At 46.8% G+C, this 12,945-nt stretch overlaps 1 protein-coding gene across 1 annotated transcript; it reads left to right on the forward strand.

Moving 5' to 3' along the window:
- Nucleotides 1-5,067: 5,067 nt before the first annotated feature.
- Nucleotides 5,068-7,663, forward strand: gsb (paired box protein gooseberry). The gene is made up of 2 exons (XM_017154860.2): nt 5,068-5,281; nt 6,307-7,663. Exons 1-2 carry the CDS (start codon nt 5,227-5,229, stop codon nt 7,542-7,544), a joined length of 1,293 nt encoding a protein of 430 aa, XP_017010349.2. The 5' UTR covers nt 5,068-5,226; the 3' UTR covers nt 7,545-7,663.
- Nucleotides 7,664-12,945: the final 5,282 nt, after the last annotated feature.

Here is a 12,945-nt window from a genome sequence, read left to right on the forward strand (position 1 = left end):
ACACCCGAAAAAGGTGTTGCCAAATTATGCTAATTAAATTAGTCTCTTTAAGGTTGAAAACAGAGACACGGCGTTTTTGTGGGTTTTATCTGAGCGGGAAAATTAGCATAAAGCGATGATAATGATAATGGCGTTGATGATACCTAATGTGTTAATCGAGATAATGACGCCTAGACGCTTATTGCAAATTGATTTGGACGCCCACTAAAGGCAGTAAATTTTATTCAGATTTACGCATTAAATATGCATGTATGCGGGGAGTTACGAAAATAGTATTTTAGTGGGAATAAAATCAAATTTTTCTCCGAGTTTATCATCAGCAAAATTGAGATCACACAAATAAATAGAAAACTTATCACGATTTCTGAAAGTTATATCGAATAATTTAACAGTTGTCTGCTATCTGGTCGGCGGCATCTTCAAAACCTGCTCAATAATAATCTTTAATTCCAAGAACTTAACATCAATTAAATGCGAAAATGGCGCAACCAATCGAAATCTAATTAAATCAACGGAAGATAACATGCAGCTCAATTTTCCACACTCGCCGAAAAGAAACCTTCCGCACAAAGCGGAAAGCCGCTGCAATTGGAGTTGGAAAGCTTGGCACGAGACATTACACTCGGCTTAACGGGAACTGGATGGACTTGATGCCACAATTATGGTCGCGGAGATTTGGGCGCAACAGTTCCCCACTTTGACATGTGCCGACTGACGAATCGATTCGACTGAGAATAATTGAAAATCACGCAGGCCAATTGTCACTTTGGGAAAAATCAACAAAAATTGAAATTGTATCAAATCGATTTCGAGATGCAACTGGAACTCAAACTGAAGACCCGAATTGAACGACCAGAAATGCGTTTTTAATTAAAAGTAGAACCATAATCACGAATCCCTGTTTTCAGTTGCTCTGTAAGCCACTGGATAATTATTTATATTCCATTTTCACATGGCCTGAAGATGATAATTTTGAAGATTGGTGGCGGCCTCAACGCATAACTAAAATGCATTTCGAATGCATTTATATTTACTATGGTAAATAAATCAAAGCGGGAAAGCAGTGTGTAGGGAAAAGGAAAATTCCTGCCTTTATGGATTATTTATGTTTGGTGGCCGGAGCTCGAAAGTATGGAACGGCTCGTCATCTGCATCATCGTTAAAGGATTGATTGCGTTTCGTGATTATTTCGTCTTCGATTCTTCTGGGATTCCTCTAGTTAGGGGCTGCACATGCTAATATTTCAATGTCAAATTAGTTATAATCATATTGTGATAAAAAAAATGAATTATTTTCCACGCGGACATGGTTACGGATGAAAAGAGCTGGATTTGAAGTGGATCGAAAATGCATTTTTTTTTTGAAAAGCTTAGAGGGTCGCAGTTTAATGTCACTCGGGAGTCTCTGTGTTTCAGGTAATTTCTTTCCCTCTCTACAAGAACGGGGTATCTATTGTTTTGTGATATATATAGTGATATTTTTGCGCTGAAAATAACGATGTAGAATTTTACCTGAAATATATATTTTTAAAGTGTTTTTTTCTGTAACATGTCCAAAAAAGATCCCACATCCCAAAGATGCAGTGTTTGTACCCAAAATATTGAATTGTATCTCTCTCAGGTTGAATTAGATCATGACGCCCGATTTTTCCGCGTCGGTCAGAGTCGTCAAAACCCTTTTACGTGTCAGTACGGCTAGGCGTTATAATTATAATCATTGACATCACACCTCTCACGGCCACGCAGGTGCTAAACGAATTTTATGGCTTGACGCCATACATCACGAAGGGGCGAGCCGTCCAGGCGATCGGATCGAGTTGGTCCTAATATCCCTATTAGAAGGCGAGCGGGGTGCTAATCAAGGATCAGCCCGAAATTAACAGGAATGCGATAACCGAGGGCGCTACGCCGGGGGAAATTAAGGGGGATCTCAATCTCAATCTTCATTTCGATCATCATCCTCGACGTTTCGTCTGCACTCGCCGTTCGGTTTCAAAGAATCCGTACATTTCAGCGACTGTGACCGAATCCCGAACGCATTATTTACGACGAAACGCCGACGCGGGCTGTTAGAATTCACACATCGATGGTGGCGGTCTGGGCCAGCGGCTTGGGTGTCCTCCCCTAACTCAGCTCACTCCACTCCCCTATTCTGTTCACACTCTTGCCGACAAAGCACCACAAACGGAGCTGCGCGGAGCGAAAGGAAAACCACAGATCATGCACATAATGGCATTCTTTGTGCAGCCATCCAAAGTCAAGCGGTCCTTTGCCGTGTCATGCAGGAGGTGCGCGTGGCCGCCCGCACAACACTCCTGATTGGCTGCCACATCCTTTTGGCCTCCGCAATTAGTTGATGCTCTCCTGGAATCCGCCAACTGGCATTCCACGTCTTTTGGGGGCGGCCTCCGATCACACATTATTAATTCGTTTTTAACCGTTCCGAAGGAGTGATATATTTGTACATATTACTCTTCTCACCTCGCCGGCCAACTGGCCGAGCTGTTGGCCCGATCCTCCTCTGCCAAGTAGCCGCCTTAATTAATCATCTCCCGGCTCAGGCCGCTCTGGGATTTCAGCTTGGAGTCAGTTGGAGTCAGAGGCTCTGGTGCGCCAAGCCGCCCCTTTGTGGTAACATTTGCTGTGTAAACAGTTGCGGTTGAGTTTTAATTTAGTTTTCTTGTTTCACCGCTTCGCCCCAGCAGCTGTTGTTGTTGGTGCCTACGGCGACTTTCGGCTAAGCTGACATATGGGCGTTAGTGGTTATTTTTCAGCCGTATTTATTGGAAGCGCTTTGGAAATCATTAGCCCAGTATTTCGGAGGGCTCTTCATTACACTCTAATATACGACTTTTATGAAAAATTATTCCCGACCCGAAAGTCTGTCGGGAAGGGAGAGTAACTTGTATCAATATGGGGAAGCTCCATTCAAATTGCCCGTCACGGACAGCCTAGCTCTTTGAAGGAAGAAAATTGAATTCCACAGCATTTTAAAGCCATCACTCAAGTCAATTCCTTTGGCCGCAGTCAGTAGTTTCGCAAATTAATTTTCCAACTTGAGCTGATACCCGCAATGTACAGCTCGACAGCTAGGCAAATACATTGCCTTCGGTTCTTCGTCTGCGTCTGGCTTACAAAAAATATTAAAAATTCCCACAAAAATGCCAAAGTCAACGAGTGAAAAGTATTTCGCCATCTGAGTCGTCGGGACTATTTATTTGCAGCAGATAATGTACATATATCGACGGAAAGTTGGTCCAGGTCAATGCGAAGCGACTAAAGGAGAGCTGTGGGGAGAACGAGGACAGTCGGTGGAGATAAAACAGAGGCTGAACACTTGCCTTTTGAATGTTCAATAGATACAGATTCATCATTGCCGCTGACACACAAACCATATCGATATCTGCATCTGAGGCGGCTTTGCCGTGCCAATCGCACAGTAGCAGTTTCAGTTGTCAAACGATTTGAGCGATTGCCTCGCGGTGAAGCCACACACAGAGCGTGGCGGCCAACCAGACAATAGAGCCACAATTATTGCCAAATGGCACACATTCAGCGTCGCACCCACGCCAAAAAAAAATATATCTCACAGATACACACTCGCTCGCTTGGGGAGTATCTCGACAATTGCCCGATCCAACAACAGTGGCAACAACTTTGTCTATATTGTTCACGTCCGCAGCCTTGCCTTGGATATGATGCCGCATAATTTCAATGCTCGCACACGCGGCGTATACGCAACATGGCCAAAACCTCTTTGATTTCGACCGCCAGTTCCTAGCTTAGCGCTCTCAGAAAACAGAAAATTAACCAAAAGTCATGCACTCGGAAATGGAGTTTACTTTTTCCTCTTCTTTTTGCCCGTGCGAAAATGTTTCTGTCAGCTTCCCACTCGGCCACACATATTAGTGGTCGTCCCAGTCTCTTTTTCTCATGAATATTAATTTGGGAAGTTGTTTCGGGGGATGGGGTTCTTTCTAATTAGTGTAGGCAAACAGCGTCTGTTGGGTTGCTGCAGTAATTGAATCACAGCTGCGAAATGAACTTTTAACGAAGCGTGTCTCTGAGTTGAACCATTGTACCCGAACAGTCGAGGGCTCTTCAAGTCGCAATAATTGTCTTTAAGGCACTTGCCCTTCCGGTTGAAAGCAGCGTCATCAGAATCAATTGATCGAACTTGTTTGAAAAGGAAAATCCTGCCACAGGCTGAGCGAGACACGTGTACCTGAGCCCCCAGTCATTCCCCATTTAGCCCAAGGCCATTGATTTGGCGAGGGCGTCTTTTAGCCAGATAGGAATGCAAGTTAAGTGCGCTCCATTGCCTGTCTGTGCCGAAGGTTGGAGGTGGAACGAGAAGGCGAGGTCTGAACGTCACGCATCCGGAGGGTTTAGTAACTTTTTGCATTCTGCTTTCCTCTCCCATTCATTGGACGCAAGAAAGGTATTTGCTTTTCTACGGGTTTTTATAATGGAAATCTATTTTTGCGTCGCACAGAGAAATATGGTTTCAGGAAAACAGTTTATTTGAGACGCTGCGGCGTTGGCAATCGTGTTTACAATATGATTACGATATGCGCAATCAGGCCGCGCTTGGACTTAGGGCATACCACCCACCCACCTCAAACCTTAGATCCATAACTCCAAATCAAGCGCATATAAAATAAACAATCATAATGGAGTGCCAGCCAGCCTAAGCCCACTCGGAGTTTTCCAAAAGTCAGCTCCGCCAAGGGAGGAATACGAAACCGAATTCAATTCGGTTTTCCATGGGCGGAGCTAAGTGAAATTGCAGCCATGCTATGAAAACTCACTGGGTTCTCTCTCTCGTTTCTGGTTTGACGGCACTGCTCTAGCACACATGGCCTAAGTGAGCAGCTGCTCCGCTCTAACCACCACCAGCGCTCTCCAGCGATCGCCGCCTCTCGCTCTGCCGCCGGCCTGCACTTCCACCCTCGCCCGCACTGCCTGGCCGCCGACGAAAACTCGTTTTCTTGGCTCTGAGAATCTCACGGATTCGTTTTAGTCTTGTGGCTGACCGTTTCAAAATCAGTTTCGAGCTGTCAAGCAAACGAGCAGCATCACCATTCACTGCGCTACGAGCACTAGGTCTAAATACCTCCGAGAATATTCTATAAAATTAGTAAACTGCCGGGCCTTGTGGCGATCGAAAAGTAAAAAGTGTTGACAATACTCCCGAAAATCTCACCAACGGATTACTGCAAAAGACATGGCTGTTTCGGCTCTCAACATGACACCCTACTTTGCTGGATATCCCTTCCAAGGTAAGCACCGATCGCATATCGTAGATAGTAGATCAAAGACCACAGACCACAACGAGCATTACCAATTACTACAATTACGAGTACAAAACGCCAGACTCGGACATAGAAAAGTGCTGGCTCATCATTTGGGGCAGCGCTTTCGCCCGCTGTTTTCAAACGAGCGATTATTACCCGTTCGGCAGCATGATCAGCTTTTTGACTTATTGATTGTGATCGGCAACTTGGCCGGGCAAGACCCAGTGCCAACCCAGAGCCAAAGCCAGCCGCATCCATCCATCCCAGCTTCCAGTGCGGACTTTGCAGACTTTTTGGCGCGTCTTCGACCGTCTTGCCAGCTCATGTCTCGTCTCTTTCCCTGGCGGCTTTGTGGCGCTGGGCTTTGATCTTGAATCGGCTCAGTGTCTGCGCGCTCGGAGCTCGGGGTCTTGTGTATCACGTAGCTGAGCAACGTCAGCGCCCCAAACAACAGAGACCCTGCACATGGACCGGGATTTTATTTCTCTTTTCGGCTGTTTTGGGGCCGCCTTTTCATACTCACATACTCACTTGTATTAGCCTGCACAGCTGGGCGTCTGTAGCGCTTATGGATTATTAGTTTGATTTGATTGCATGGGCCAGCCCGGGATGCAGCTGCGTTCGCAGATCGGAATTTTTCCACCGCCACCGATGTGTCGGCGAGAGGCTTTCCATTCTCTCGAAAATGCCTACGCAAATTGGCAATTTGCGTTTTGTTATGTCTACAAATGGCCATCGAATCGTTTGTGCCGCTCTGCAACAAAAGATCGTGCGAATTGATCCTCTGGCTTATCCTGCTTAGGCCATTTCGAGTGCAATTCAGTGAAGTGGTCGACGCTGGCTAACTAGATTACTTGCATCCGCTCAATCGAGCACAGGAAAAAAGTTAATTGAAAGGGCACAAACAAACCTACCTTACCTGTAATAGGATCAGACCTCCATGGACGGACTTAAAGAACAAAGATTGGCCTGCAAATTTACTCATCAGTCCCTATTCTTTTTGCTTGTAGGACAAGGTCGCGTCAACCAACTTGGCGGCGTCTTCATCAACGGGCGTCCGCTGCCCAACCACATCCGTCGCCAAATCGTTGAGATGGCGGCCGCTGGGGTTCGTCCCTGCGTCATCTCCCGCCAGCTGCGCGTCTCCCACGGTTGCGTCTCGAAAATCCTGAACCGCTTTCAGGAGACTGGCTCCATCCGGCCAGGAGTGATCGGCGGCAGCAAGCCCCGCGTGGCCACGCCCGACATCGAGTCCAGGATCGAGGAACTGAAGCAGTCGCAGCCCGGTATCTTTAGCTGGGAGATCCGCGCCAAACTGATCGAGGCCGGAGTCTGCGACAAACAGAGTGCCCCCTCGGTGAGCTCCATTTCGCGCCTTCTTCGCGGATCCTCTGGATCGGGAACCTCGCACAGCATCGATGGCATCCTCGGTGGAGGCGCTGGCTCAGCGGGAAGCGAGGATGAGAGCGAGGACGACGCCGAGCCCAGTGTGCAGCTGAAGAGGAAGCAGAGGCGCTCCCGCACCACCTTCTCCAACGACCAGATCGACGCCCTAGAGCGCATCTTTGCCCGTACCCAGTACCCTGATGTCTACACCCGCGAGGAGCTGGCCCAGAGCACCGGATTGACCGAGGCCCGCGTCCAAGTGTGGTTCTCCAACCGTCGTGCCCGTCTGCGCAAGCAACTGAACACCCAGCAGGTGCCCAGTTTCGCACCCACAGCCGCTTCTTACGGAGCCACTGGCACCTCTAGCTCCGCACCTGCTCCCAACATGGGCATGAGTCTGTACGGCAACCAGACCTGGCCATCTTCGGGAGCTGCCTATGAGAATCACGGCGCCTACAGTGGATCGGTGGCATCCATGTCGCCGTCTAGCAGCACCTCCGGCAGCAGCTCTGCCGCCCACAGCCCCGTGCAGACGCAAGCTCAGCAGCCAGGAGCCGGCAACGAGTTCATTAGCTCCACCTACGTGGCATCGGGCAGTGCTGCATACCCGTCCACTGCATCGACCGCCTATGCCATGCCCCCGACCGCCGCCTCATCTGCGGAACAGCTCCGATCGCAGTTTGCATCCGCGGCTGCCTCCGGCTCTCACCACCCTTCCTCTTGGGACAGCTACAACTTTGCTGGATCCTTCTTCCCTCCCACTGCTGCCGCTGGCAACCACATGGCCGGCTACCACCATCAGGTCGACCAGAAGAGTTCCATGATGTCCAGTGCTCCCGCATATCCCTACTTCGGATTCTAAGACTTCCCTCAACTTTAATTGTAATAAAACTAGCAATAAGTCGTCATCTAAACCCCCTAAGACTGTTTAAAATTATTTTAAATCGTATTTTAAGACTCATGTTCTTGGTAAATATAAGATAGAAGAGCGATAATCAAAACAATAAAAGCTGAAATTTAAAATGAAAAAGAATCAAATGGTTTTACTTGAAACAATGGAAATAATGGTCCGAATATGTTATACCTCGTTGAGCTCATAATTAAATACCCAATCAAAACGAGCCGGATCGGACCACTATATATTATGGCTCCCATTGGAATAATCAAAAAAATTATAGAAAAAACATTGTAACTTTGCAGAAAGTAGGCGTTTTGTTTTATTTACCCTGCAAGGATATATAAACTTCGGCTGGCCGAATTTGTCCATACAGTGCAAGCAAATAAATATAATGATGAGCTAGAAATGATGTGAGCTTTGGTACCTAGAAAACATGGTTTCATTTCAGATTTTTAAAAGAGTATTTATTGTTTTTTTCTTCTTTAATTTAAAAAATGTATTTATGTCATTGAGAATTATCACAAATTCAATATCCCATTGACATTTAATGTATATCCCATTACAAAAATCCACACAATAAACACAAAACGTTCACACTCCATTTAACTAATGACATTGTCTCCAAAATCCCCGAGACCACACACATGACCTGCTTTGGTCATGTTCCTGCAGCAACCTAACAGGTTAACAAGGACAAGAAACTAATCCTTCAAAGTAGTACAGGAACTGTCCCCTTAAATGACAAGCTGACAATGTACTAACATGTCGATCGCCCAAATATCCCTTGTAGCTTAGATGGAGATCGGGCCAAACAACAAGCCGACTCATGATCTGACAATTAAACAATTAGAGACAAAAACGACAAACACGTACTGCGGATTCGATAATACGAAAATAATTTGGGATCTGTGCATTGTTCGGGGGAGCCACACACATAGCAGCAAAATAGAGCAATTGACAAAGGAGATGCGCAAAATATGAGCAGTGGAATCCGGCGACCACCAACGTCACTGAGGCAGGACTTTCAAGATGCCGCCGAAATGTGGGCCTGGCCAAAGATGAGAAGACCCGAAAGGGCAGCCAAGTGCACACGGGAATGAACAAAGCCATTGACAAAATGACAGCTAGGGAGGGCAGGACTCATACTTGTCTCGGTCTCAGTCCCAGTCCTCTCCCCATGCACTAGTTACAGCCGATCGAGATCTTGGGTGGTGCTGCTGGTACTGCCGTAGGTAGGGGATCGGTGACTTTCTTCAGGACCTTCCCGCTGCTCTCAATTATGTGTGCTCAGCGGGCGTCGCACTTACCACCTAGAATGAAAACGTTCTCCGGCCGTCCGAGTGCCCAAATGAAAACATCAATTAGCTCATATCGCCGGACCTTTGGCAGTCCGACGAACTGGAGAGTCCTACGACGGCGACGACAGGTTCCGAGCCTCTGCGAGGGCGATAATGTGTGTCAACTGTGACAATCATAATTGATCGCACATCTCCTGGTCCTGGGGACTTCTTTCCTGCCCAAGGCGGTTGCCTGTTTCCACTTTGTCATTCCCATGCCATACAGTAGCCTGCGGCTTCGTTTGTCCTGTTCGTCTCTTATCCTTGCCTGGGTCCTAGTCCTGGGCCACCAACTTTGATATTTTTATACAAATTTAATTTGTGTGGGCAGCCGAGAGCTGGGATACAAGCCCGAGTGCGAGTTCCGCAGCGGCACATTTGACAAGGCTGTTGAAAGGCCCTCCCGACACAAGAAAGAAACTTGTGATTTATGCGTTTTCGATAGTCGAGCCCAGAGACTTCCACTTGGAGTCGGTTGTCGGGAGTATGCGAATTTAGCTGCCTTCTATCAACGCAGACTTCCTGTGTGGTCAATTTGAGTGAAGGTGTAGCTCCGGTAGCTGGATCCGCTTGACGGTCCCTTCCAGACGAAATCCTCTCATTTGATTGATGATCATGGTGCCGACTGAGTTTGGGTTGAGCATAATGCGACTTGGTCTGGTATAATTATTGATTTCAATTTTCATACAATTTTTTAATCACATTTTACCGCTTCCAGACCCCCCGAAATTCAAATTAGTTGCATCCAATCAAAAATGCAACCGTTAATTGCCTCCGATCCGCAGCACTTAACCATCGACTGACGAATTAATATACAATTTTCAAGTGCTGACGTTTTGGAAATTTTCCGCTAATTTTTCACACACTCATTCGCTTGTTCCGAACCGCACGCCAAAAAATATTTATCTCATATTCATTAAAAATTATTTACGTATTAAATGGCGCAGCCGAGGTGCAACAACAACGGTTCATGCTCATGTTCATGGGAGCGTTGATAAAACATAAAAACCAATCTGATAAGGAACGCTTTAAATTCCGTTACGTAACGCAAATTTAGAGCGTATCTCTGTGTGTTGTTTTTGGAGCGCGGTTCGGTAATAAGAGGTCTGATCCTGGCTTTCTGGCTGCGAACAATATTTTGATGCGGTTCGTCTTCCTCTGAGAGGGTTCTCGTGTGCCCTTTTTTCGTCCAAAATCGCTCCGGGGAAATTACGCATGAATTTTTGATCGATTCGCGTTGAAAATTTGATAAGTCGGGTGTTTGAGTTACGCATGTGAGCTTTTAATTCTTGACACAGCACGAGGTATCTATATTAAGAAGGATCTCTTTTGACAGGTGGCTTAGAAACATGATCAGTTTCGGGGGCCTCGTTAGGTACTCCAGGCAGGCAGCTTAAAAAAGCATCTATAATATGCCTCCTACAATGTCTTCATGTGCCACTAAAAGCAGCCCCACCGATCGCATTGGAGCAGGGGCCTCAGGCGACAACCGCTTCCACAAAGTCTGCCGTCTGCAATCCAGCATCGATGACGTCGCTGGAGAAGCCGCAGCGGCAGCCGCAACTAAATAACATTATAATTCAATAAGGAACCCCCCAGACCGGGAGGAGCCCCGAAGATCGGCTGAGTAATGGCAATGCAGCTGCGAGTTGATTTCGAAGCCGATGCCGATGCCCCGAACTCGGGCCAATTGGACCAGCGATGAAGCAGCAGCAGCCAGGCTGTCTGCACCGGCCATCCGAACAAATTGTTGTTATTGCCGCTGACGTTGGCCAGCAATTGCAGAAATCATCAGAGGGGCCAGAAACATGTAATTTCCAACTCCATCTCCGATGGTGGCAGTTTCAGCCGTCGGCGATCTTCTTTGAGCTCGCCACTCAGCACTCGGCACTCGGCCGTTTTAAGCAAGCGTAAAAATATGCACAAACGTCAGTCGAGCCGAGGGATTTGGAAATGTGGATCGCAGAAATGTGATTACAACGGAGTACATTGATTATTTATTAAGGCAGGCTTTTCGATGATCGTCGAAGGGCGGTCGGTGATCGGTGATCTGGACCCGCTGCAATGGCTTGATCAGGTTGCACAAATTGAATGTTATTTTACAAAATGCGCGCACGTACTTAGTATACGTGCGCTGTGCGATTGCAGAAGATGACCAAATCCTGGGACACCGGGTGATCGGTAGAGGTAGAGAAGACTTTGGGCAGACTTGGCATAGCGCGCGAAGATTCTTTGATCATTTTACGCTCATTTGCCGGCACACACAGTTACTGACACCCGATGATCTTTAGCATATTTTACGCTCAACTTGTGATCAAACCGTAACTTTGGTGTCGTACCTGCTCGGAGCTGGCCACCAGGGCGGATGACTCATGGAACATTTGGCTGTACCATCCATCAGGTAACTAGCCAGCCGACTGTGATATATTTGCATACTCGCATTGCTTGGGAAAGTTGGCGATGTGCTCGGTTTTAGTTTTGGTTTGGGAGCTGGCGATGCAGATGCAGATGGAAATGGAGATGGAAATGGAAATGGTATGCAATGGCAATGCTTCTTTTTGCCAGTGTGTCTGTGCCATTTTCTGTACACTATTTTTCCTGGCTTATATTTTATTATTTTTATCTTTATTGCCATTGTTATTGTGCACGCTGGCAACGTTATTTTCTGTTATTCCCTAGCCTGCACAGCTTTGTGCTTCGCTTTGATCTTTTGCCGACCCGCCAACTGGCATTTGTAATTGTAATTGTAGCCGTATTGTGCTCTCACCGAGAGTCCGGCTCGAATACTTTCGAGTAGATTCGTTTACTGTTTTCTTCGCCTGCTTTTCTATCGGAAAAAAGCGAGACAAGCGATCGTTAATATGTCAATTGTTGGTAGTTTCGACTCTTTACAAAGATACCTGTAGGTGCAAAGCTCTGACTGTCTCACAGCAGCTTTCTCGCCTTAAACCGTCAATTTATAAGTCAATGTATTCACAAAATTCCCTAAAAACAATGTCTTATTTAGTGTTTTGCTCCGGCAAAAGTAATTCCCAACGTGATTTCCTTGTTTGTGAACAACGCCATTTCGTTTATCCAATTTGAACACCCCCAAGCAAACCACCAACTGCGGAACATGCATGACTCTGTGAATGAGTGGAAAAACTAATTTCCACGGCTAGCAGAGCACAGCTACCTCCGCTCCCCGGGCCCCCCCCGCATATGCAGTCTATACAAACAACCCAATCATTTAAATGAATTATATTTCGCGCCATTGAAAATGATTCTCATTCCCATGGCAGGAGGGGAACAATATGCGAAAGGATGCAGCAGTCGCTATCGGAAAACTGGAAAAGCATCCAGACCCGTGAGCAGACCAAGGGAACAGTACCACCACCGCTGCTCCTGGCTGATGGGCGCGCAAATTGGCGTGAAGCGTGCAGAAATCACGGGAAAAGGACAAAGACGGGAACATTATTTTTCAACAGATCTAAAATGAAACATTTTTTGACACTTTTTTTGCTGCCATTCTCTCCCCGGCAGCTGCCCTGCCCGGATCCTGGCGATACCGAGGGGAGTGCTAGGCAGGCCGTGCGTCGAAGTGCCAGAAAGGGACGAGGTGACGGGAGCGGAATGCAGCTTGCTTAGCGGAAAGATGGATTATTTTCACGGTTATTTCGAAATGCTCGGTGGATGTTTGCTTTTGGCGGTTATAAACGCTTGGTGTGGCCAAGCCCAGGCCAAAGTTGCTCTGAGCTCTGCGTCCCTTCCGTTGGAGGGTTGAACATTCCTACTTATTTTCCCCAAGCGGCAGCCATTATGAATTGCAACCATCCTTGCCAAAAGTCGTGGAAATGTCGGCCATTTCTACCCCGATGAACTATAATGTATTTCTTCTTTATTTGGGAACCATTAATCTATGTTGAAATAGTCACTGGTAGGTACATTAAAGTGCTTTTGGTGGCTGTAAAAACTTTAGGTGTTTAAGATCATTTATATCAAGAAGTCTAGAAAACGGATCTTAAAAAGTTTAATTTTTTGATAGTTGT

Source organism: Drosophila takahashii, chromosome 2R (assembly GCF_030179915.1).
Source record: "Drosophila takahashii strain IR98-3 E-12201 chromosome 2R, DtakHiC1v2, whole genome shotgun sequence".
NCBI lineage: Eukaryota > Metazoa > Arthropoda > Insecta > Diptera > Drosophilidae > Drosophila > Drosophila takahashii.